Genomic DNA, 25,941 nt, shown 5'->3' on the forward strand with positions numbered 1-25,941 from the left:
ACATAGCATTTAAATTACAGTAGTCTGTAATTTAGAGGTAATTTAAAGGTTTCAGGACCATGTTCTTGAGTTGTATGTGTAGGTAGATACTGCACCATTTCTTAGAGGAGACTGAGTCCAGTCGGACTCTGGTATGTGCAGTGTTCTGGAACCAGTCCCCACTCCATGCCGAGGGAAGACTCGAGAGCGGGCTGTCACAGCGAATTGCTGCCATGCCGGTGAGTGCTCCGAGGAGAGTGGATGCTCTGTAAATACTTTCAGTGAAAATTCTATATACCGCTCACTGACTCGCCGAGCAACTTCAGTCTTCCTTCTCTGCTTTTCCCTTTTTTCATGTAGCCCAGGCTAGCCTGGAACTTGCTGTGTTAGCCAGGGATGATCTTGACCTCATGCTCCTTCTGTCCCAGCTTCCGAAGTGCTGGAATTACAGGCGTGCACCAGCAAGCTCAGCTCAGATATTTTATGTTTTGTTTGTTTTGTAGCTCTGGGCATTGAAGCCAGGGCCCGAGGCATGTTATGGAAGAACTTTCAAATGAGCCTTCGTTTTTCTTTATGAATAATTTTTATTACATGTAGAGAGAAACAGTAGAGTGACCTTTGGCACATAGTATCATGATGACGTTCTCACGTCTGTCCTAAAGGCACTTGTGATTTTATAAGTGTATGTGTGTCTGTGTGCACTCGCAGGTGTTCACTGTGGCATGTGTGGCGGTCAGGAACAGCTTTCCGGATGAGACCCAGGATTAAACTCAAGCCATAGGGCCTGTGCACAAGTCCTTCTCTGCCTGCTGAGCCATCTTGCCAACCCTCATTTGGAAATTTTTAATGAAGCCAAAAGAGTTAATTCAACATAGGCCGTCTACTCTGAACTAGAGAAATTTTAGTTGCTTTGGTCATGACTAGACACAAGGGTGCTCTCAGGGATGATGCATAACTTTGACTCCTCGTCGCTACTTTATGGCACTTTCCTGCTCATGCCCCTCCCCTTCTGTTCCAGGTGCCCCGCTGCCCAGTTCAGGCAATGAGCAGCATTCCTCGGCCTCCATTTTTGAGCATGTGGACAGGATTTCCCGAACCTCAGAGGCCAGCCGCCGGGTTCCCAGTAAGATCCAGCTTATTGCCATGCAGCCCATCCCAGCCCCCCCAGTGCAGCACCCTGTCCTGGCCGACCGAGTGGCAGAGACCAACAAAATCAACAAGGAGGTACTTGATTTTAATGAAAGTGCATTAATAAAGAAGCTCATGTCATAATTTGGTCAGTATTAGAAAAGGGAGTGAGAAGTCCAGTATCAAACAGTTGCGAAAAGCATGCACCTAATGCAGATGTACCTAGTTCAAAACCCTCCACGCTGGGTGTGGTGAGTTAGGTCTGTAATCCCAGCATCCTGGAGGCTGTGACAGAAGGGCCACTCCTGAATGCATAACTCCGCCCGCAGTGTAAGACCTTGCCTCAGCATCAGAAGAAAACAACCAAGAAAACACACAGAAACACACACACCTTTGTTTTATTTTTAATATTTTTAATTTATTCTTTGAAGATTTGGTACATGAATACAGTGTATCCATCCCCCTAGCTCTCCCCACACTCCCAGCTTCATGCTGTCTTAATCATCATCGTCATTATTAATAATAAGCCCCATCCTGTGGGCCTGGCCAGCCTATCAGTAGCCATATCCTCAAAGAAAAGATGACTTCCCCTCTCAGACATCATCAACTGCTAAGTGCTATTGTGCCAGTGGCGAGGCCTGTGGAGGGCCTCTCACCACACTCCCCTACCCCCCCAATTTGATTCTTTTTAAACTCCAGCACTAGTCAGGGACAGTTATGGATACTGAATTAGCAGCACAATAAAGCGGAAGCCCGAGGAAGCCGCCTCTGGAAAGCCGTGCTACAGCTGCCCTAGCTCTTGAACACTGGCTTTAGCCTTCCCTAAGCTGCTGATCGATAGTGAGTGGATGGCTGTCTGTCTGCCCCTCCATGTAGGCAGTGTGCAGTGCATCCTTTGTCACCTCTGTGGTGCCTCTCTTACATCTACAGAGCAAGTGCAGAGTTGGGAGGAAGGAAGACGCCTCTACAAGGCCTTTTCAGAGGAAGTGTCCCAGAAACCCAAGGCAATCCCCTGAGTGATTGTTCTTGCTGTCCTCTGTCTGCACGTAGATCCAGTCTGCGCTGCGCCACAAGTCAGAGATTGAGCACCATCGCAACAAGATCCGCCTGCGAGCCAAACGCCGAGGCCACTACGAGTTTCCTGTGGTAGATGACCTGTCTTCCGGTGACACCAAGGAGCGACACCGAGTGTACCGAAGGGCACAAATGCAGATTGACAAGATCCTGGACCCCGCAGCCAGTGTGCCGTCTGTGTTCATAGAGCCCAGGAAGAGGTGGGCCATGGTGGACGGGTGGATTAGACAAGGGGCAGGATGAGACTGGGGCCTACAACAGAAATCCCTGTTGTATCCAGGTGACAGTCTATGACAGTGGATTGAAGAGGCTTCTGTAGAGGTAGGGTGGGGGGGTTCTTCCCATCCCCTCCTCTTACTCTTGTACTGTTTTGTCTTCATCAGCTGGTGGTCACTGGGAAGTGTGGCAGGTCTCCATGTGTGTTTTCCTACAGCCTCCTGCAGTCTTTGGTCCACCCTCCCATCCGCTAGCTCCTGCTCCATCATGCATGTTGTCTGTACACACATCAACACATTGGGGCTGGATAAATAGCTCAGTGGTTAAGAGCAGTAGCTGCTCTTCCAGAGGACCCAGGTTTGATTCCCCAGCACCTTTTTGGTGACTCATAGCCATTTGTAACTCCAGTCCCAAGGGATCCAGTGCTCTTTTCTGGCCTCTTTGGGCACCAGGCACATAGCTGGTACACAGATGTACCTACACTCTTAGAAATAAATAAAATATTACGGTTGTCTTTTTGCGCCCAAACCTGTTCCCCTGTAGTAGGTGGGGCCTTCCCCTCTATGTTAGCTCTGTCCATGGCCAGCCACACAGACAGAGCCGTGGCTACTGTGGATGGTCCTCTCATCTTCCCCTTAGATTCATCTGTAGCCAGTTTTGGTCCTCAGCCTCAGATCCGTTCATCTACTGGGTCACCTGGAGGGTGTTAATACCTCTCATCTGGACTTGCCACTTTCTGACTGGCGATGTCACTAACCGATGCCCTGAATACAGAAGCTCTGTTATCTCTGCGATAGTGAGGTGGTGTTGCTTTGTCAGAGTCCCTGAACTTTTCCTACCATCACCGGCCCATCCTAGGCATTCAGAAAACAAGTTAAGTTGACAAGCCGGTGGCCAGCAGGTTTGTTTCCTGTGAGGATAATTTCTGCTTTTCCTGTCAGTTCAAGGATGAAGCGTTCTCCCAAGCCACGCCGAAAACACCAGGTCAACGGCTGTCCCGCTGATGCCGAGAAGGACAGACTCATCACCACAGACAGTGATGGCACGTACAAGCGGCCCCCGGGTGTGCACAACTCTGCCTACATTGGATGTCCGGTGTGTAATACCAGACTCTTGGGAAACATGGTGGGGCTCTGAGGAGGGTGCCTTGATGGGAAAGGAGAGTGTGCAGGGCTAGCTGCTGCCCTGTGCAAAGTGGATGTGAAGGCCAGCAGGCCATGCAGCACCCAGAGCAGATGGACCCAGAGTTATATCGGCCAGGACGCTGCCGGGTGATAGCTCTGGAGGTGTGCCCTGGCCTTTCCTCTGCACAAGAGCCCACCTCTGCTTTCAGAATGGGAGCTGCCTGAGGTTAAGTGGAAGACAAGAATGTCTAGGTTTTCTCTCTCTCTGCTCAGACAGTTGTTCAGGTTTCTTGGCTTTTTCCTGTTTTGTCTGCACACCCCCTCACTCTCATGTTCCCGAGGAGCTAAGAAGAGAGTCAATCACTCAGTTCAGTCTCCTTTATTCAAAATACCGGCAACCACACTGCTTCAGATTGTGGCAGTGTTGGAATGTTTGTGCAGATTCTCCAGTTGAGCATCCCGGTCGAGAGTCTACAGCTTGAAATATTTAGAATCCCCAACTGAATGTCACAGCGGCTCAAAATGGTTTTCATTAGAGATGTTCAACATAATGTGTGTGTATGTGTATATATAATTTTCATGGGAAAAAAAGAGCCTAATGGAAATCAAAAAATGAAAACTTTTTTTTTTTTTCTCCAAATAGAAAGGGACACAGATAGTATGCCTTGAAGGCAAACCATTGACATATGACATATACCCACAGGCTCCATTGAGGAAGAAAGAAACCAAGCTTCCCAAGGGATCACCAGCAAGAGACATTAAAGATTCCCTGGGAAAGAGAGGGAGAGTCTGATGGACACAGCACACTGGCAGCAGGGGGCAGCATAAAGGACTCAGTCCTGCTGTGCTGAGCCAGCTTTGTTTGAGTGACCTTAGCAACACAGTGGCTTCTCTGAGGAAGAAGTCATTGTGATAGACAAAACAGCTCTGAAACACTTTCTTCTTTTTTTCCCTAAATGACATGTAACTAATATTGAAAAACATTCAAAATGCTTATACAGATGTGTCAGTCACTGTACTGACATGAGCTGAAGTCTATAATTTCATCAAGATATCTGAAAGAAACAAGTTCCTCTTTGGGAGCTTAATGTGCTCTGAGGCCTGACTGTGACCTTTATTACCCCATCATGAGGGTTCTCATGAGCTGTTGCTGCTAATTGTAGATGCCACTGGAGAGCAAGGGAATCCAGTACTTTGTCTTCCTCTCCCTGACCAGGGAGGGACCCTCCTCAGACACACACACACCAGCTTTTCCTGCAACAGATGGCTCCTGTCCTGCCTTTTGGAAGTGTGTGTCCAAGCACTGGTGGTGTTGGGCTCTGTGGAAACTGTACGTGTAGGTCTTCAATATAATCATCTGGTGCTTTTGTGGAACTAGTAAGAGAAGAAGAAACAGTATTCCTTTCCCTCCCCCCACAACCTTTCCTAACCAGCCAGGGCTCATCCTCTCAAAGAAGCCTACAGGAGACCCTTGTTTTCCAGCCCCTGAGTTCCATCCTCTTGTTGAATTTTGTGTAGGGGGCTTGCTTTTCCTTGGATTCATCTTTACTGACGACCAAATATCAGGCTTCCCTCATGGTGTCCTGGACCCTCCTTTCAGGTTTAACTTAATTTGGGGGAACAAAATCTTGCTATGTTGCCTAGCCTAGTCTCAAACTCCTGTAATCTTCTGCATCAGCCTTTTGGGTTCTGGAACTACAGGCGGATGCCACTGCACCAAGCTCAGACCTCCCTTTGTTTTCTTCATTTTTGTCATTACAGAAGTGTAGGCTTCCTCAGAGACCAGGAACCTCCTTGGACTTTGTCTCCAGGGATGCCTTTCCAAAGATTCCCTGCCTAGAAAATCCTCCCCAGATGTACTTAACTTTTGACTCTCCCTGAAATTCCGTAATGTGTGTTTGAAAAATAACACCTTTCTCAGAGCTGGAGTTTTACCTCTAAGACCATATGTGTACCACATAGAGTTAAATTATCTGGACTTTTCTACTTTTCCTCCCAAAATAACTTCTTGAGAGCAGTGCTCCAAAATCGTCAGCCCCTCCTATTCGGTCACCTCTCTAGCTAGGGCCTGGAAGACTTCTGCCCTCAGGCCGCATCCAGCCTGCTGCTGTTTTAGTCAACACTGGCCTTTTTGAAAGGCAACCATGCCCTTGCTTGCATGCTGTCTTTGGCTGCTTTTAGAGTTTCGTTGTGACAGACTTTTATGGCTTGCAGAACCTAAAATATTTATTGTCTGGCTCTTGACTGAAAGTTTTTGTTGGCTTGGGGCCTGCTGGTGCCCATCCATAGTCCCAGCTGCTTGGGAGGTGGCAGCTAGGCCCTTGCTTAAGCCTAGGAGTTTGTCCATAAAGACAAACCCTGTCTCCTTAAAACACAGGCAACAAAAAGCTACAAGTTTGTTGACCCCTAATGCCATTTAGTGTCCAAACCAGATGCTCTCAGAAGAGAAAAGAATTGCTATTAATGATTAAACCAGGCACAGAGCTAAACAGGATGTGAGGTCACTGGTTTAAGAGACCACTAAGGATTGCAAAATAGCCAGTGCAAGGCATGGCCTATGATGTCTAGAAGAACTGCATGTGTGTGTGTGAAGAGTGACAGGAGCAGGACTCTGTTGTAAAATGCTATCTCCTGGGAATGAGATCAGAGCAGCTGTGTTTATCCTGAGGTAGGCAGGGCCTCCTGCAAGGAGGCTCAGGAAACTCAAGGCTCCTCTTTAAGGATTAATAATTGCCAAGCGGCAAATTTTCTTGATAGTGTAGCTGTCTGTCAGTTGCCCATGCCTCTTTAAGTCTCACCTCTGTAAGTAATCACAGTTAAACTTGTTGACTCACCAAGCTACACTTGAGTAGGATTGGGTTTTTGGTGCTCTGAAGTGAGTTGGTGTTTGTTCCTGTCTGAATGAAACAGCAATGAATCAGAATGGGATGAGCAGACCGGAATCCAAGGAAGTAGAATTTAGGTCCCGCCCAAGCTTCCTAAGGAAGACTCAACTTCATGGGCCTCAGGTTTTTCTTTGTTGAGTTCTGTCCGCCTGCAAAGTACTGTGCTAGATGGTGGGATGTGGGAAAGTGAACTCTCGACTTTCAAGTTCTGAAGAGGCAACAAGGAGACAGGAGTGGGGCGTTCTGGGTTCGTGGCTCTGCGTTTGGTTTCTAGTAGGATTCCCTCCCCAGTGGGAACCCAAAGGAACCACCCTTCCCAGCCTCAGGACCTGTCTGTCCTGCTCCAGACGTACACTGTCTCTGTCTCTCTAAAGTCTGACCACTGAGGATGCTATGGGAAGGGCCTGGAGTGCTGGGGCTCTGGAGTGTGGTGAAATCCCACTGGGATCTCAGTGTGAGCTGTACACAGGCACACACACAATTTAAAGTGAAATAAATCTTGAGCTGGGCATGGTGTCATATGCCTTTAATCTGAGTGCTGATTGCAGAGGCAGAGGCAGGTGGAACTCTGAGTTCAAGGTCAGTCAAGATCACTCACAGCTCTGTAGATAGACCCTGTCTCAGTAAATAAAATGAAAAAGAAAAAAAGATTAAAAAAAACAAAACAAAACAATGCAACCTTGTTTCTCTGATTCTTGCCTGTTAAACAGTGGGGACAGGACATTAAACTTTTCTTACTCAGAGACCTTTGTTTTAAAGACAAAATTTTTGAATATTTGTCACTATTTACTATCATAAGCAGTTTTTAAGCAGGTATTCGAATATACACATATTTACCTTATACACATGTAGGGTGTTTTCTTACTGTTAATAGTCTGCTCCGCCTTTTGGGTTTTACGTCCCTGGAAAGTTGACACTTGCTTATTGTGTAAACTTTGAAGTCTGATTTGTGGCTGCTGACGCTTTTGTTAAGATGTCCACTCCTGGGGTCTGAAGTCTGTTTCACAGTGGAGTTTTACAGAAAAGAAGTTATTGAATATTCCCATTTGGTTTTTCTCCAATTGAAGGCTTTTTGTTTTCCACAAGATGATACAAATTATGTAAATGCTTTTTAATTCTTACGACAAACCCTTTCCCACACGGTAGGACCATTGTTAAAATCTGGTCTACCCCAGATTTTGTTTGGTGCTCTGCTCCCTCCTCCCTCAGAAGCTCTCAACACCATTCTCGTGCTCGCCTTTCACACAGTCTGATCCTGACCTTCCGGGTGATGTGCAGACCCCGTCCTCTGCTGAGCTGGGCAGGTATCCTGGACTGCCCTTCTCTGCCTCTCAGTACATCCCACCCCAGCCATCCATTGAGGAGGCCCGCCAGACCATGCACTCACTTCTGGATGATGCCTTCGCCCTTGTGGCTCCCAGCAGCCAGCCTACCAACACTGTGGGAGCAGGTTCCGGGGTGCCAGCAGGCCTGCCTGTGAATAGCACCCCTTCCAGGGAAGAAAGGCGAGCCACACAGTGGGGGTCTTTCTACAGTCCAGCCCAGATGGCCAACAACCCCTGCAGCGTAAGTACTGGCCTCCTGAAGTTTTCTGCTGGGCAAGGTGCTTGAATTTTGTTACCTGTGTCACTTGAAGGCTCCCTGCAAAACTTTGGCTGCATTTTATGAGATTTAAAGCTTGCTTGGTAGGGCTCAGCTTTTATCTTCTACTCCAATTAATTCTCAGTGTTGGAAGCAATGTTTCATGAAGCTCTGATGTTTGAGGAGAGATGCATTTGGAGTTCAAAGGAACATCTTCCCTCACAGGGTCATGAAGGGGAGATGGGTTGTCAGGCTGTGTTCTCATTGATTTCCATAAACGGATCAGTTTAGAAACAACTCAAATTATTCAACTGATTTTTGGACCACCTGGTCCTGGAGATGCTCCCAAGGTACTAGTCCAGGCACAGACAAGGATAGCCATTCGCAAATATCAGCTAACCATTCTGGGCGCTGACATTTCAGTCTTTCACTTGTCTTTGTTGTTGTCATCTGTCCTTACTATATTTGGTCTTTATGTTTTTCAAATTATTCTTTGTATGTGAGTGTGGGTGTGCATGTGTGGGCAGAGGTGGGGTCGGTGCTTGTTTACATGTGGGTGTGCATGTGTGGCAGGGCTGGGGTCAGTGGTCGTTCACATGTGGGTGTGCCTGTGTGCAGGTATGTGGGCGAACATGCATATGGAGACCCGCAGTCAGTCTTGGGTGCTGTTCTTTAGGGGCTGTCCATTTTGTTGAGGTGGGTGGTTCTTCTTCTAAAGCTTATCAACCTTTTTATCATTAATTTTTGTTAGCATAGAAAGTACCAGATTTCAAGCACTACAAGTACTGGATTTTAAGTGGGGGCACACACCCTTAATCCCAGCACTTGGGAGGCAGAGGCAGGTGGATCTCTGGTCTGTGGAGTGAGTTCCGGGATGGCCAGGGATACACAGAGAAACCCTCTTTTGAAAAACAAAACAAAAAAGAATCCATCTGTGCATATTAATATTGCATTATATAAACAAGCCAGCCATACTGGGTAACTCAGTATAACAAAACGATAGACTCTCTCTTCTATAGACTTTAGCTGCATACTAGGTGTATAAGTGGTAAACCAGTAAACATTATTAAAATAAGCTCTGTTTAATGCTAGGCTTATAGTTTAATACTACTCTGGCAACTCTACACATCTCGTTATTACAAAAGTGACATTTTAACTATGATCAAAAATAGTTGAGTCACTGATTGCAAGATTTAAAAAAATAGTTGAAAAGAAAGGGTCTCATGTAGTCCAGGGTCTAATGTGGCCTGGAACATGCTATGTTGCACGGATGATCTTGAACTTGTGATCCACTGCCTGTACCTCTCCAATTCTGGGGTTACAGGTCTCTCCCCAGCCCTGCTTCACAAAGGGGAAGGGCTGCTGGGGAAGGGCTGAGGGTCAAACCTATACTAAGCAAGCACTCTCAAAAACTGAGCTGTATCCCCAGCCCAAGGGGAAAAGGTTTTGGACAAAGGGATGAAAGACAATAATTTCAGGAGGAGAAACAACAACAAAACAGTTGGTATGCTTCAGAAATGCAAAAGTTAGCTGGGCAGTGTTGGCACAACCTTTAATCCCAACACTTGGGAGGCAGGGGCAGGTGGATATCTGTGAGTTCAAGGCCAGCCTGATCTATAAGAGAGAGAGTTCTAGGACAGCCAGGGCTATACAGAGAAACCCTGTCCGGAGGGTTGAGAGGGGGGGCAGAAAAATGTGTGCCAATTGCATTTATTGCCAGGGATGGTGCTCAGGTCATGGGTGTGCCAGGTGAGTGAGCTGCCATTTTGGCTACATCCCTAGACCAGACTGCTTATGGATATGTTTAGTTTTGTTTAAAAGAACAAACAAAAAAAGCAGTGGTGAGCCTTTAACACAGGACCCTGTCATGCTAGGCATGCAAATATTCTTTAACACTGTACCCTCATCCAGGAAATTTCTTAATGTGTTAATGATCTACTGACTAGATGAATCAGCCATTCATTTACTAAATTTTTACCAAAAGAAATGAAAGCATTGCTTTTTCACTGGAAGCCTTTATATCATAGCAGCTCTATTTTAAAATACTAATTTTAAAAATTGGCTCCAATAGCACACAGAATAATCCCAAGACTTGACAAATGGGACTACATGAAATTAAAAATCTTAGGCATAGTAAAGAAAACAATCAATAGTGTGAGGAGTCAGTTTTACGAGACGGGAGACAGTCTTTGTCATAAATGTCTGGAGGCTCATAGCTATCTGTAGGTCCAGTTCTAGGGGATCCAGTGTTCTCTTCTGGCCCCTGCTGACACTGCGCACATGTGGCGCATAGATGTACATACAGACAAAATGCCCTTATACATAAAGTAAAAAATAAAATTATAAATAATTAATTGAAAAACTTCCTCTTTCTTGCTGTTCGTGCACCCCAGTAGCTTTTTTGAAACAGGGTTTCTCTGTATAGGCCTGGTTGTCTTGGAACTCACTCTGTAGACCAGGCTGCCCTCAAACTCACAGAAATCCATCTGCCTCTGCCTCTCAAGTGCTGGGATTCAAGGTGTGTGCCATCACACCAGGCTTGATATTGCAATTTTCTAATAAGTATTACATGTCTGTCTGGGTGTTCTTTTGAATTTTTTCTAGAGATATGAAGACTATGGGATGACACCTCCATCTGGCCCATTGCCAAGGTACGGTTTCCAGAAGAAATCCCATCATGGCTTGCTCACGCAGCCTATTCTTCCTGATTTCACAGACTCGCAGCATTAGTTAACTTGAACATTTAGAAAACTGGGTTGTGGATTTCCTTGCTCTGCCCAGGAGGAGAGGTAAAATGTTGGAATTTGGGAGATTTCTTGATGGTAAAAATGCTTACTGTGCAAGTATTAGGACTTGGGCAGGCAAAATGGCTTAGTGGATAAAGCATTTGCCACAAAGCCTGACTACCTGACTTCAGACCCTGAGACCCACACAGTAGAAAGAAGAGAGCTGACTCCAGCAAGCTGCTCTCTGACGTCCTCATGTGTGCCGTGGCTCATATGTTCACACATGGCTATACACACGCACGTGCAAACACACACAGTGTTGGAATTTAGGTTCTGCTACTAAGTGAGAAATGGGGAGAAGAGGGACAAGAACCAGGAAAGGATGAATTAGAAGAACAAGGACCTTGTGAAAATGGAAACATTAAGGGCTGCTTTCTCTTGTGAACAAAGGTGGAAAGAATCTGAAACTAAATAATCACAAACACCCAGCACTATATAAAAAGGATGTCATATTACAGTCTGATTGAGTCTGTCAACATAAGGGTGATTTAGCATGTTAAAAACCAAACTGTGTAATGTGCTCCTTCAAAGTGGACAAAGGAGGAAAAAGCCATTTCAGTAGATACAGCATTTGATGAAGTCAACATCTGTTTGTGGTAAAAGTCTTAGCAAACAAAACAGAGGTGAGCTTCTCTATTCCGTGAAGTATTTTGGCAATCTGGTCTGAGCATGCTCAGTAGACTTGCTGAGTAGAATTCACCCTTGAGTTGAAAATATCTTATGAGCAAGAAGGTATTGTTAAAATCAGATAATGAAAAAAATACTGAAAAGATGGAAAATCAGGTAGTGAGCTGGCTTGACAGTTCCGAGCACCTGTTGTTCTTGCAGAGGATCAAGGATCTGTCCCCAGCATCCAAATGGTAGCTGACGAACCCCTGAACTTCAGTTTAGGGGCTCCAGTTCCACCTCTGAGGGCACCAGGCTTGCACATGGTACACATACATGCATGTAGGCAAAACACTCACATACATGAAATTAAATAATCTAAACAAGCCAATTGTGGTAGTGCACGCCTGTGATCCCAGCACTCTGGGAGGCAGAGGCAGGCAGATCTCCATGAATTGGAGGCCAGCCTGGTTTACCAAGTGAGTCCAGGACAGCCAAGGCTACCCAGAGAAACCCTGTCTCAAAACAAAACAAAACAAAAAACAAAAAAATAAATAAATCTAAACAATTTTTTTTCATCGGATAGTGCTAGACATGCCCAGGAGGAGGAACTCTATCCTGCCATTCAAGTGAACTTTTGTCTGCAGTGGTGAACGTGACAGTGTCCTAACACCGACAGGCTTTTCTGGATGAGCTCCATGGGTTTTCCTGCTATTAAGCATGTCCACAGCCATAGACTCTTCATGATCTGTATTTTTCAAATGACAGATGTCATAAGGCAGAGCAGTGGGTCTGAATGAAGCAGAGCGTGGAAAGTCCCTTCAGAGTCCTACAACAGCCTCCTCAGAGTTTTGGGGTAGTGTCAAACAATGTGTGACATGATGGTCTGAGCATTTCCTAGAAAGATCTCTAGCACCACCCACCCAGAATGTACTCACTGCAGGGCAGATTCTACTCCGAAAGGAATAAATGTCAGCTGACTGAATATATAATGCATGGAAAAACTGCTATTTGGGGGAATTTAATTTTTTTACATCTTAAAAATGATTCATTTATTTTTACTTTATGTGCATTGGTGTTTTGTCTGCAGGTATGACTGTGCAAGGGTGTCAGATACCTTGGAACTGGAGTTATAGACAAGCGTGAGCTGCCATGTGGGTGCTGGGAATTGAACCCAGGTCCTCTGGAAGAGCAGCAGGTGCTCTTAACCACAGAGCCATCTCTCCAGCCCCTCTCTCCCCACCTTTTTTATGGAGTATGCTGGATGTCTACAATTTTGTTAAAATGACTGCAAAACCTGGAAAATCTAACATACTGCTATTAGTAGGGTTTTATAGAACTGTACATCTGTATGACTTGAATTTTTGGAAACTTTAGCTGTGCTGTCAATTTTGAAAAAAAAAGATAACCCAACTCTACCATGTTGACTTGACACTGTACAAAAATCAACGTTTTTATTCGTCTAAAAATATTAAACTTACGGAGTAAGTTTGTACAGGAGTAGTACACTGTATTAAATATGCACAGTCCTATCTTTGTGGTTTTGAGTTCAGAAACTATGTGTTCTGTAATTGGAATCAAATCTAAGGTACGGCTGCGCTAATTTGGAGGTGGCTGGAGAGGATAGTTTAGCTCATGAGGATTAAGCTAGCATGTTTTAGGTTTGTATTTTTAATAGGTTTTTAAAATAAGTGTTTTTTAATGTTCTTAGTTTTAACTTACAATAAAATTATATTGATAGATATATAAATAAAAGGTCTCAGGAGCCCTCAAAAATGTTTTTTTCCCCTAAGCTTAAAGGAGTTCAGAACTTAAAAGGTTTGAGAATAGTTCCTTAGACTTGTTTTCAGTCTTGATGGACAAATGAGATTGTTTGTGGAGTTTTTCTTTTGAAAGCACAAACCCAAAAGCAAACATCAAACAATTCATGTCTGGGTTGCATTTTTGTGGGGTATAATGTGGACAGCCAGACTGAAAAGTAAGGCTCTGGTCACACACTTCCCTTCCCCTTCTCTCCCTCCCTTCCCTTTTCCTTTCTTCTCATGGCAGTCTTTCAGACTTAACACTGAGGTAGGGCCCTGAACAAACAGGAAGGTTGTAACACTGAGAGAAGTCCTATATTCCAGGAGAGGAGATTGATAATTTCTTGAAGCTGTCTTAAACCCTGAGGGAGTGGTTCCTTAATAAAATTCCAGAGCCAGGGTGAGGGGTTTTGATGTGTGCTGTGCTCTCCCAGCAGACCTAGCTTTGGCCCAGGGTTGCTGCCGTCTTCAGAGTTGGTCCCCCCTGAGCCCCCACAGCCACAGACGTCAGCTGATGCTCCATTTGCTGCCCGAGGTGTTTACTCAGAGGAGATGCCATCGGTGGCCCGGCCTCGGCCTGTTGGGGGTACTACAGGTGGGTACAGTGACTGAGCTTGCATTTCTGCATAATAGTACATTTGATTTAGCGGTCAGGGAGTTGGGTCAGCAGGTACAGGCACTTTATTCAGAATAGGGAGAAGAAGAGCAAAGTTTCCTTCCTAGATACCCAGTGAGTAGATTGTGTAGGCACTTTTTTAAAAAGTCTGTCTGTCTGTCTATCTAGCTATCTATTTTTGTTTTCAAGACAAGGTTTCACTGTGTAGCCGTGGCTGTCCTGGAACTAGCTCTGTATACCTGGCTGGTCTCAAAATCACAGAGATCCTAGGCTGGAACTCAGAGAGATCTGTCTGCTCCCATCTCCCAAGTGCTGGGATTAAAGCTGTAGGCCGTTTATATGTTTGATTCTTGATCCACTTTATACCTTCTGTTCCTTGAAATAACCCTCTGAGCTGACTGGGGATGGAGGAACTGATGTCTATCTAGCAGGGGCTAGAGCCATTGTCCGGGGACACCGGGCTTGTCAGTGGCTGGGGTCTGCCAGGCCTTGAGCTGGAAGCCTGCACTGTTTTGTTAAAGGATCAAAGCAGGATTCAGAGTCAGGGCCACATGAGGATTTCAGCCACTGTGTGGTTTAGCATAAAGGTATACTTTAATCCCTTGCTAGGCTACATCTGTAACCCTAAAAAGATGAGCTCAGCTGTGTCTGTGATAGATAGTGCCCATGCTGACAGATGATTTTCATGTTGCCCAGTCTGTTCAGCTGCAGACCAGGGCTCATGTGGAGCTCATCACCCTGGCTGAGGCCCAGACTTTTCCCACAGAGCATCAGTTATTGCTGTATGTCCAAATATGACCACTGAAGAATTCCTTTTATAATTTAGTCTTATTATCTGAGGGTAACTGGTCAGCATGGGAAGTGGGCTGAAATGGAGAGGGTACATAGCCCCAAGGACCCTCAGAGAGCTTCTGTACCGTGGGTAAAATTGATGTCCTCGGCGCTGTTTACAACTATGTACCGTATTTCACATTGCTCAGAGATTAATTTGGAGGAGTCCAGTGTAGATCACTGGTAGAGTAGTTGCCTAACAGGTACAAGATCCTGGGCTCAGTCCTCAGCACACCAAAAATAAAATAAAGATCCTTTCTTTTCTTCCTTGATTGCAGTGTACGGTTATTTCCATGTGCCAAAGAGAGTAAGACAAACACTTGGCCTTTGGAGCCACGTGCAAGCTAATGCCTGGGTGTAGGGAATTAGTCCCCAAAAGCCACTGGCTTCCCCTGCCTTCAATGCCTCTTGCCTGTAGGCGGGGGGGGGGGGGGGGTAACTTGTGCTGTGGCTGTTATAGAAACATGTAATATATCAAACATTCTGAATTTAAATAATTTTGTCATCCGCTTTTTAAGAAAAAAGCACATCATATTCAGGTCCTTGTGAATATCAAAGCTGTAAGCAAGAAGGTGCCAGTTTTCAGCTTCTTTACAGCCTGCAAACATTCTGTGCCTTTCAAGGACCTTCTGTGACCCTCATCCTCAGATACTGGCTGTGGATGGGAAGTTAAGAGCATTTTGTTGAGAGCTCTCCCTCCTGCTCTCTTAGGAATGCCACTTCTGGGAATGTTCGACATTAGCACCGAGTTTGAAAAAGACCTATTTTCCCCTGTGCTCAAAGGAGGCCATGGTCAGAGCTGAAGGTGTCACCCTCTGCAATCTTCCTATAGATGCTGGCCTGGTCACTGCTGTGTGTTCCTTTCAGGGTCCCAGATCCAGCATCTGACCCAGGTGGGAATTGCAAGCAGAATCGGGGCCCAGCCTGTGGAAATTCCTCCTGGCAGAGGCAGCCAGTACGGGGGACCAGGCTGGCCTGTGTACGGGGAGGAGGAGGCAGGACGAAGAGAAGCTGTGAGTATCTGGAGCTTGGGCCATCAGGTAGAACTCGCACACAGTCACTCTGTATAGCTGCTTCTACTTTGACACTCTTTCTGTTTCTCTGTAGCCCTGGCTGTCCTGGAACTCACTCTGTAGACAAGGCTGGCCTTGAACTCACAGCGATACACCTGCCTCTGCCTCCCCAGTATTGAATCAAAGACATATGCCACGAGGCCTGACTGCCTTTGACACTGTTTAAAAGCTATGCTAAACAGGGCTTCCTTTTCCCATTCCTCTTGCCTTGGCTTGGTTGTGCTTGCAGTTTGGTAAACTCCCACTTTTGGAATGACTGATTCTCCTTGAGGCAGGCTTCAAGTTACAGATCTGAATAAAATCCAGACTGCTTCTTTGCTGTGACCACTGTAGCTGTTCACGGCCTTACCTTTTCTGTGTCCTTACTGGCTTGTGGATGATAACACCTAGGGCATCCCAAGCCATCTGTGGTTCTCTGGGTTTCTAGCTACTCAGCATGAGCACCATTCATCTCTGCAAGGACTTTTCTGATATTTTCAAGAAATTTATGTGGCCAGAGAGATGGTTCAGCACTTGCTGCTCAATCATGAGGACCAGAGTTTGAATTCTAGAACCCATGTCCAGTGGCTCTCAAATACTAGGAACTTCAGCTGCAGTGGATCTGATGTCCTCTTCTGGCCTCAGTGGGAACTCATTAACATGGAAATGTACACACGCACACCCACATGCAGGTGCACACGCACATGCAAACACAAAAGAAAAGAAAGTAGCTTTTTTTTTTTAAAGACTTTTCTATCTTGGGTTATTTTGAGACTGTGAACCCAAACATGCCTTTTTAAAAATCTCATTGTTGTGTTCCAACTTCTTACCCTCTCAGTGGCCATACTTGGATCACACTCTGACTTCACAATTGGAAACTTTCATTTAGTGAAAGGAAATTGAACTATAAGAGTATGATTGTTTGTAGGCTTACAATCTAAGAGGTCTGCTTAAAGTGTAATGATGAATTTTCTGTTGTTAATGTGACCGCTTCATTTCACGAAGTATTGTGAAGTAGTGTGGGCTTTCTACTAAATCCAGCAGTGGTCACTTGGAAGAGTTTCTTCATCACTCTGTGGGGAAGCTGGAGCCAGGAGGCTATGTTTGCCTCACGTTTAGAGCTGTACAGTGGTTTAGAAATTGACCTGTAATTTAGTACACTGGCCTGTGATTTAGCATACTAAACTACATACTGATTTAGTTCACTGACCAGAGATTTTTTTTTTTTTTTTTTTTTTTACAAAAAACAAAACGAAACTGGAAAATGGAATCATTCTTGCCAAAAATAATGCCAAATCAATTCACAGTCTGCCAATTTTGGAAGAACTAATATCTTCTAGTAAAAATAGCCTCCTTTCTAAAAAGGCTCTAAAAAGTGCTTGATGGAAAAGATGGAATATGAGGCTGGGCATGGAGAACCCTCCTGAAATCTTAGTAGTTAGTGAAGGTAGGATGATGAGTTCTAAGGATAGGGTCACCTTGACTCAAAAACAGAAGAAGTGGAAAGTGACTTCGTGATCAGCTTTGGCCTGAAGCCCCAGTGTGTCCTTATGTATACTTCCTGGGCACCAGAATAGAGACGGGTTCTCACCATGCCCTTGGTCAGGTTCCTTCACTGCCTCCACTTTGGGATATCATCTTACATGTCCCCCACTTGTCCTTTTCAGCTCCTGGCGCTCTCTCTGTTCTCCCTATGAACCAGACGCCTGGAGCAGCTCCTGCACTCACCCTACACCCAGCACAAAGGGACTCGGGTGGCAGGGTCCACATAGAGAACAGAGGGAGTTGGCAGGAGATTGGTGGTGGACAACTTGGTGTGCCCAGGCCAGTGTGAATTTGCTCTTTCTCTTGTTCTCACGTGGGAAGTGTAATAATGTTTACCGTGTCTTTCAGACCCACATGCTTGGACATCAAGAGTATTCTTCTTCACCGCTGTTTCAGGTGCCAAGGACTTCGGGCAGGGAGCCCTCAGCCCCTCCAGGGAACGTCACCCACCGAGGGCTGCAGGGCCCGGGGCTGGGCTACCCCACCAGCTCCACAGAGGACCTGCAGCCTGGCCACTCCTCTGCCTCCCTCATCAAAGCGATCCGAGAGGAGCTCCTGCGGCTCTCTCAGAAACAGGGCTCAGTACAGAGCTTCCACAGCTGATCAGCCTCCCTTGCAGGTTTGCCAAGTATCTGCTTCCTGTGGAAGCAAGACCAAAAGGAAATCAACTGAGTGGGTGTCTGCAAGAGCCGGAAGCAGCATCTCCGGGCAAGCTGCCCAAGGAAGAGAACAAGTTGCAATTTTAGAGGATGCCGTAAAGTCACACAGACAACTCATGGGACTTTTACTGGCTTGGCGATTTGGTGACCACTTTGGTTCAGTCAAAATGTGTGTACTTCAGGCCAAAAGCCAGCACTTCACACACACACACACACACACACACACAAACCAAAACACAAACCTAAGCTAACAAAAATGCTAAGTTAGTTTTCTCTTTCAAAGGCAAGAGGTTAAAACCTATAGATGGTTAGGGATGGATGGGGCAGCACTTCCTTGGGAACCTGACTGGCACGCGCAACACCCCACTGCTGTTTCCTGAGAAGAGAGATTTCAAGACATTTTAGTAACAGCTTGATCCCTCTTTTCCTTCATAGGAACTTATTTTAATAGTAATATTAACACAACATCCTGGGACTGTTTGGTAATCTTAAAGAGCTACTAGTGAGAAACCTAATGGTAGGTTGTGGAGCCTGGTGATTTCAAACAAAGCCATCGCCTGCGTTCTTTCTCCTTCTTCTGGTGCTACAGCTCTGAGGGCCCTTCACCTTTCTGCCTGTGAATACAACCGTGGCTTTTGCAGTAGAAGAGTATGTTGGCGGTTTTATTGTGTTCTGGGTGGGGGGAAGAAAAAAAAAAACTCCTGCACTGAGGAGGGGGAAGCTTAGTATTTATTTGCTTATTCAAAATACATATCAGACTTTAAGATTTCCAGTCTTAGTTGTATTTGCTGTTTATTTGTTGGGCTCACCCAACTGTTGGTGACATGTCACTGCGTCTCAGTGAGGTCCATCCTATAGAAGGAAGCTGTTGGGAGGTCCTAACTGCCAGGTCCTTGTACTTCACTGACAATTTGCTCACAGGTTGTATTTGAATGAGGTGTCTTGGGGAAGCAGACATTCTCTTTGATGGTTGTTAGGACCACCCAGTTGCCCTGAATGTACCCAGTAGAGTCAGGTTCCCTGAGTTCCAGGCTGGCAGTGGACCTTTGTTCCTGTCATCCTCTGACAACTGAACAAACACAGAGTTTTGAGACAACAAAGGAAATGAGAGTTTCCCCCATTTTTTATTTTGCTATTATTTCTTTGTCTGAAAACTGTCTCATTCACTTTAGGCCAGAGAGCGGTCATCTCACAGTGCACTTCTGAAGTCACATTGCTCAGCCTCTGACTCCATGTCATTCTGTACTCTGATGCCTGAATGAAACTCCGGGAAATTGCAGGCTAACGGGAGTCTTAAGCCTCTTTATTAGATGAATGAATACTTTTGATTGAACAGCAGATGATGGGGTAGAGTTTAGGGAGCTCGGCTTAAGTTTCACGAACTTGGGAACAGCTACACAAGCACCCAGACTGTAGTCATGGCTGCAGTATTGGTTCTGCCCTTCTCAGTCAGTCTCAGGACACAAGGACACTGGAAACTGGTGCAGCCAGCACTTCCGTGTACACTCCAGCTGAGAAGGTGTACGGGGAGGGGCGGGGGGACCCGCAGGCACTCTGTAGAGCACGCAGGAAGAGGCCCCTCTCTGGGCTTATTTGTTAGTCTTGATTTAATACTTACCTTCCTAAGCTGGAAAATCTTCTTTCCAAGCCACTCAAACAACCAAGTCTCAAATATCCAGGCAGAATTTTAGTGTGACACTGTGTGAGAGATCCAAGTCATAAAACACACAGAATAAATGGCCCTTTCTCAGCCCGTGTCATGAGTGTTTTTGGAGATAGAGTGTCCTAAAAAATGATCACCTCCTTTGTACTCTGCCAAAATGAGTCTCGGTGTCAGAGGATGTGACGACAACAGCAATTTCGATGCCTTTGAAATTGTCATAAAGGGATTCTACCTGTATTTTTACTCTTAGAAGAGATACACCCATACACCTTTAAACAGGTGTCACAACCAAAGGTAGGGTGTAGTTTGCACTCGGGCCCTTTGGGAGCGTCAGTGCTCAGTTGTTGGTTACTTAAAGCACACTCGGTTTGCACTCCTTTCCCCTAAACACCCTGCACAGCAGGTGTACCACACTGAAACTGCTGTGGGATAGGCCATGTCCAGCAGGCGTCCAGTCAGTCATCCAGTGTGCTCCCCTGAAAAAGGTCCTGCTCAACGTGTGTAACTTTGGTGTTCCACATACTAAAGCACCCCAAAATGAAAAGTTTAATGCCTGTCCTTTTCTCCTAATCTTAGGAGGTCCTTTGAGAAACACAAACTGCAAAACTTGAGTCAGAATTTTAGGACAGAGTGCTTGGAGAAGTGCTTTTTTTTTTCGGTCTCCGTAGTTGCTAATTTCTTGTGTCCAGTTCCTTCTGTATGTCATTCTTGTTATCAACAAGACCATATCCCCCCACCCCCCAACACACACACCTCATAGGATCTTTGCTTCTAAAAATCAAGTGTGGTCTGCTTGCAGACACCCTGGAGGAGGAGACTCAGTCACTGTGAACATGTAAGAGGTCGTTTGTGTGAATGTTGTGACATGGATAATGTGCTGTGCTGTGATCTGCCAGTGTCTGGGGTCACAGGTAGGTTATCAGAACAAAACTGAATGCCCAGCATGACTGCTGCTACTGCTGTTTGCTTCAGACTTACCACTTCCTTTGTCAGCGTCAAAGGTCACCCGTGAAGCATTGTTTTTGCTCCTGACTTTCTGCAGTTTCTAACACTAAATAGGTCACCAGACACAAGCCTTGTCTTCCAAGAGATCTTAGAATCTAAGCTGGCTAGTACAGACAGGCGTAAAAAGATGGAAGCTGTAGATAAGCAAGGTGTCTTAGGTAGCCATAAAATGCGAAGGACACGGGTGTGTTGGATATTCAGAAGTCACAGAAGTTGTGTGTTTGGGATAGATGAGATTTTACAGGAGAAGCCACTGTGATGTTACTCAAGCCAGTGGTGATACAGCAAGGGCTGACCCTCACAGTTATCCTGGGAAAGGGTTAGGAATTGTGTACTCTGTCACTGAAAGGGAACCCTCGATCCAAAGAGAGGAAGTAGTGTTGGAAGGAAACATGTCCAGTAATGCAGCAAGCAGATGTCAGGCTGGTGAGGATCTGCCTAGGAAGAGCCCCAGTGTGGGGGAAGGGAGGTCAGAGACCAAGGACTGCCGCTGTCTGCTCTCAAGTAAGTCAGTGGTGTTGAGGTGGGACCTTTGTGGTCTTCAGCAGGTTGTGGCTTCTTTATGTGCACGTCCATGCTTTCCTCCAGTTTTTTTTTTTTTTTTTTTTTCATTTCAGAGCGTGAACATTGAGATTCTGAAAGCACATGGCTTTTAAGCAGTAGGATTTTGCAAAGTTGAAATTTTGAAGGCATGAGTTCAGTGACCCAAAGCATAGGTGCAAATATGCCTGGAAGGTTTCAGGCTGAAACCAGTAATTCGCTGCATTCTTGTACAGAGAGTGTTCACTGCAGTTTCAGGTCTTGGTGAGTACTCTATAACCAAGCCAGCCCCCAGGACTGTTTTGGCAGGATTTTGTGAGTTAATCATTCCTTGGGCTTCCCTTGGCCTCTTCATCCTGGATTCTTAGATGGGAATAAACTGCACACTTAGAAGGAGTTGGGTCAAGGTTCTGGGCACAGGGCAGGGTGCTTCTGAGTGGAGTTCTCGCCATGTCTTTTCTACCTCTGAAGTAAGTCACCAGAGCCTGCTCGTCCACATCTAATCCAGGCAGGAGTATGAGGAAGTCTGCTTCTCCAACCGTGAGCACAAACATGCCTGTATGGGACAGTCCATTCAGCCTTGTCATTTAGTCCAGCCCATTACAGGCGTTCCTGGAACAGGTGAGAGGGTTTTTGTGGGCCTCTGTTGTAACATTCTCATGAAATATATAGGCTTACACTCGTCACCTAGTAAACAAGAATGGTGCACATTTCAGGTGGTTTATTTTGTGGGGGAGGGGCTGGGGTGGTAATTGTGGGTGTTTAAACTAGAATTCTTTTGTCCGGATTAAAGACTTGAAAACTGAACCGTCATGGTATAGTGTTAATTCATGCCTGTGTGTGTAATAGGACACTCAAGAATTATCTTAAGAACACACAGCAGCATTGAAGTGTAGAAAAAAAAAATAGTAAATGCCTTTGGGAACACGAATCGGTTAAAAACCAGCCAGGACACAAGAGGAGCAGTGAATGTGTCTGCCTCTGATCTGCTCCTCCCAGGTCGGAGTCCCACAAGGCAGGTCACGATACAGGCTCCCTGCTTTGTGCCTGGGTTTTCCTGCTTTGGGGCCACTTCAGTGATTACTTAGAGCATCACTGATATCCTTTCTTATGCCCACAAGATTTCAAGTACTCAGGATTCCCAAATACGCAGTTTGGGAATCTGGCTAAGGCCAGTCTTTAAAGTTCTGCTGATGTTGTAAGGAAAAAAGCAGGAAGTTCCAGAGGAACCAAGGTTTCTGGTCATTAGTTCAGGCGTTCTGAGCACCAGGGAGTTGGTTCAGAAACAACAGCGGTGGGTTTTCCTGGCCTCTCTGAACAGCTCCCTGTGGAGTAGAGAGGAGCCAGAGACAAGAGCTAGCATTCTCAGGGAAGCTTGCTCTACCATGCTGCTCCGGATGTCGACTTGGTTGAGGTGCGTGTTCTGACTTTCTGCACCCTCATGGTAGATAATGCGTGTTAATATACAAAACTGCAGAGTAAATTGGGCCAATTGTGGCATCAAGACTGCAACTTGACAATCACGGTCTGCTGATCTCAAACGGGCACTTAAAACTCAGTGTGGTGTGTGATTTAGCGACTGAGCCCGCCCTTCTGTTTGTCAGTTATGTTTCTACCCTTCAATTAGCTGCACTGTTTTCTAATGTGCTGTAGAGTTTGGAAATAATTTATGCAAGTGTTTGGTTTCCATGTTTACAATTTTTACAGCTTTCCTAGCATTTTAAATGGAAATGTCAATAAATGCTACGAATTGGTGTCGAAGTGATACTTTCTGGTTTATTCCTTTGCAACACAATTGTAGTTTGTCAAATAAGGTTAACACCCCCTCCCCTGACCTTTGTTCTCTGAATTTTGAGTGCCTGCTGAGAACACCCAGTGTGGGCATGGCACCATTGCCATGCCCACTTTACTGCTGCCCAGAGGCTCAGCCGAGGCATCCTCTAAGCAGATGCAGGCAGAATGAAAAGAATAGGACACTAGTTTAAACAGGCAAATAAGAAGAGCAAAGCTCATTCCACCTTGAAAAGAGAACAAATAGAGTCAACCAGGGGTTGTTTTTGAAACAGAAGAAAACAAAACTCCCTGGCAACTCAAGACAGCAGAAGAACTGAGAACACTGGGAACCTAAGAAAAACATGGAATTCTAGGTAGAAGCCTGAGACCACAAATAGGAAAATGCTGATAAAATCTAAAAGTCTGTGGTTGACGGCGCTGTGTAAAAGACCTCACTAATAGAGCTATGGATAAGATTCCGAAACCCTCCTCGTCATTTTACAACTTTATTTAAAAATACGCAAACAATCTAATCTTGACAGGGTATATCATGGCTGTTTCACGTCCCAGAGAAAATAACTCTTAAAGGAGAATTCAGCCAGGTACAGTGGTACGCAGCTGTCTGTAATCCTGGCATTCTGGGGGCTGAGGCAGGAGGCCTGTGAGCTTGAGGCCAGTGTAGTCAACACATTGAGATTCTGTCTCAAAAGTTTAAGTTAATGGGAGCTGAGCCTAGTGTATTTGGGGCCTTTGGGTCAGTTCTTAGCGCCAGCAAAATAATGACCAGAAAGGGACACTCAGAACAAGCAACAGGCAATGCAAGCCAATAGGAAGACTCGGATGGTTCAAAACATGAAAATAAAAAGTGTTTTTTAATAGTGGCTAAGGGAGATGACTCAGCAATCTAAAGGTGCAGGCTGTGTAAACTTAATGACCCAGGTTCGGGCCTAGAACCCAGTAAGAATGCTGGACATGGTGGCATGCATCTCTGATCCCGGCACTCCTACAGTCAGATGGGGGAATCACCAGGAAGCTCTCAGGACAGGAGTATGTTCTGTGGCGACTGAAAGAGAGATCCTGCCTCAACAAGGTGGTTTTCACAGGTGCTGCTTGGCCAAGTGTGCACCAGCATTCACACACACACACACACACACACACACACACACTAATTGAACATAAAAACTTGGCTGTCGCATGCCTTACCAAGAAGTACACTTTTCCCCAAGCGTCACTATCTGGATTTGATCCCCAGAGCCCACATGATGGAAAGAACTAAGTCTTGTATGTTGTGCTTGGACCTCCATGCATGTACACACGCACACACAAGGGAAAGAATAGTAAAAATTGAAAATATTTAAAAATCTAATAGCAGGAATATAGAACATTATTAATGTTTAAGCAGACTTGAAAAAAATCTTCAGCCGGGCTTGGTGGTGCACGCCTGTAATCCCAGTACTCTGGGAGGCAGAGGCAGGCAGATCACTGGGTTCAAGGCCAACCTGGACTACAAATCGAGTCCAGGACAGCCAAGCCTACACAGAGAAACCCCACCTTGAAAAATAAAAACAAGAAAAAAGTCTTTAAAAGAAAAATAAGAATGTACATGAATATTCAATAATCATATATTCCAATATATCTGACAGTTTTCATTAATAAGTACTGGGCAGGGTTGTAGCTCAGTAATGTACTTGGCTTGTTAAGTACAAGGCCCTCGGCTTGTCCCTTAGCACCACAGTATATATACCATAGTATTTTGTATACAGTGTGTGTAGTATGTTGGATAAATATCATAGTATGTTGTAGAGAATAGGAATTAAAAACAACAAAAAACTAAAACCAAAAGCAGAAGTGCTGTGAGAGTTGGTGGATGTTTGACCTATCCAGATTTTACCTGCTCTGCATGTAAACAGGTCCAAAGTGCCAAGAGAGCAGTCACTAGGAACAGCTGAGGTTTTGAAGGTCGGCCTGATCCTATGCCCAAAGCACTGGTCATTTTTTAGCCCTCCCTTCATCTGTTGGTTGGTACCTCCCTGTCCAGCACAGCTTAAGGTAAAGGGGCAACAGGAGAAGTCAGCTCCAGAGGGAGATCATTTACCAAAACCTTATTATTGCTAACTGCGCTGATCATCTAGTAACTTGACTCCTCCTTGGGTCCCCAGCACTTTTCTCACCTCCCACGGCTATCCATCCATCCATCTGGCTTGAATATGGGTGGGGTGTGTTTGAATCCTCCGATGTTAGAGCCTGGAAAGATGACAGCTGCAGGTCTGGGTAAAGCACAGAGGTGTAGTTACTGATGTACTGTTTGTACATCACACCGCAGCCTAGCGCTGCAAAAGGCTAACCCAGCCCCATTTGAAAGCTTACAAGGTAACAGCGTGGACAGAGGCCGGGTTGGGAGGCTCCGTTAACAGTTCCTGTTGAAGGTCAATATTTGGATTGGGGATCTGTGATGTGGTCATAGTTCTCAAGTGGTTTCTTTCATTTACTATTTTAAAATTCTGAAGAAAAATGTTAGTGCAGAGCTTAAGCGAAAAAGGAATTAAGTATAGCTGAACTAGTTGTTGTGTTTTAGTGAAAATAAGTGTTTCTGTGACTGCTTAAAAGAAGCCAGATACACTAATTTTAGCAGAATTCAGAGACTGAACAAGATTTAGAACTTATAAGGCTGTGAGAGAAAGAGGATGCTCACTGTCTCGATTGGAAGTCTGAGAACCACCAGCCCACAGAAATGGCTCAGTGGGTAAAAGGACTTGCTATCAAGCCTGAGGACCTGAGTTCGATTCCCATTAGCCACAAACAACATCCACAGACACACAGAAAAGTAAGTCAAATCTGGGAACCACAGATATTCTTCAAGACACAGCTAAATTTGAATGAGATAACATACAAACCCAGTGATTTTAAACTTTTTGTTTTTGTTTGTATTTGTGGGGATTGCTCTTGCTCTTTCTGTTTGTTTGTTTGTTTTTTAGACAGGGCTTCTCTGTGTTATCACTCGGTAGATCTTAAACAGATTCATCTGTCTCTGCCTTTCCAGTGCTGCAGTGATCAACACTGTGCGCCCCCCCCCCCC

The 25,941-nt window shown here is 45.4% G+C and overlaps 2 protein-coding genes across 2 annotated transcripts in view; both read left to right on the plus strand.

The window, feature by feature from the left end:
- Positions 1-20,818, plus strand: part of Kiaa1549 (KIAA1549 ortholog) — a 121,576-nt gene extending 100,758 nt beyond the window's left edge. Inside the window, exons 13-20 of the mRNA XM_055602122.1 lie at positions 998-1,203; positions 2,158-2,381; positions 3,339-3,492; positions 7,655-7,972; positions 10,592-10,638; positions 13,616-13,776; positions 15,496-15,641; positions 17,574-20,818. Coding sequence (XP_055458097.1) covers positions 998-1,203; positions 2,158-2,381; positions 3,339-3,492; positions 7,655-7,972; positions 10,592-10,638; positions 13,616-13,776; positions 15,496-15,641; positions 17,574-17,828 — 1,511 coding nt within the window. The 3' untranslated portion in view covers positions 17,829-20,818. The remainder of the gene's footprint in view (positions 1-997; positions 1,204-2,157; positions 2,382-3,338; positions 3,493-7,654; positions 7,973-10,591; positions 10,639-13,615; positions 13,777-15,495; positions 15,642-17,573) is intronic.
- Positions 20,819-25,434: 4,616 nt separating this feature from the next.
- Atp6v0a4 (ATPase H+ transporting V0 subunit a4) overlaps positions 25,435-25,941 on the plus strand; it is a 77,960-nt gene continuing 77,453 nt past the window's right edge. Inside the window, exon 1 of the mRNA XM_055602050.1 lies at positions 25,435-25,689. The gene's annotated coding sequence lies outside the window, so the exon portion shown is untranslated. The remainder of the gene's footprint in view (positions 25,690-25,941) is intronic.

This window comes from Psammomys obesus, unplaced genomic scaffold (genome assembly GCF_907164565.1).
Source record: "Psammomys obesus unplaced genomic scaffold, mPsaObe1.curated_primary_1811, whole genome shotgun sequence".
NCBI classification, from domain to species: Eukaryota; Metazoa; Chordata; class Mammalia; order Rodentia; family Muridae; genus Psammomys; species Psammomys obesus.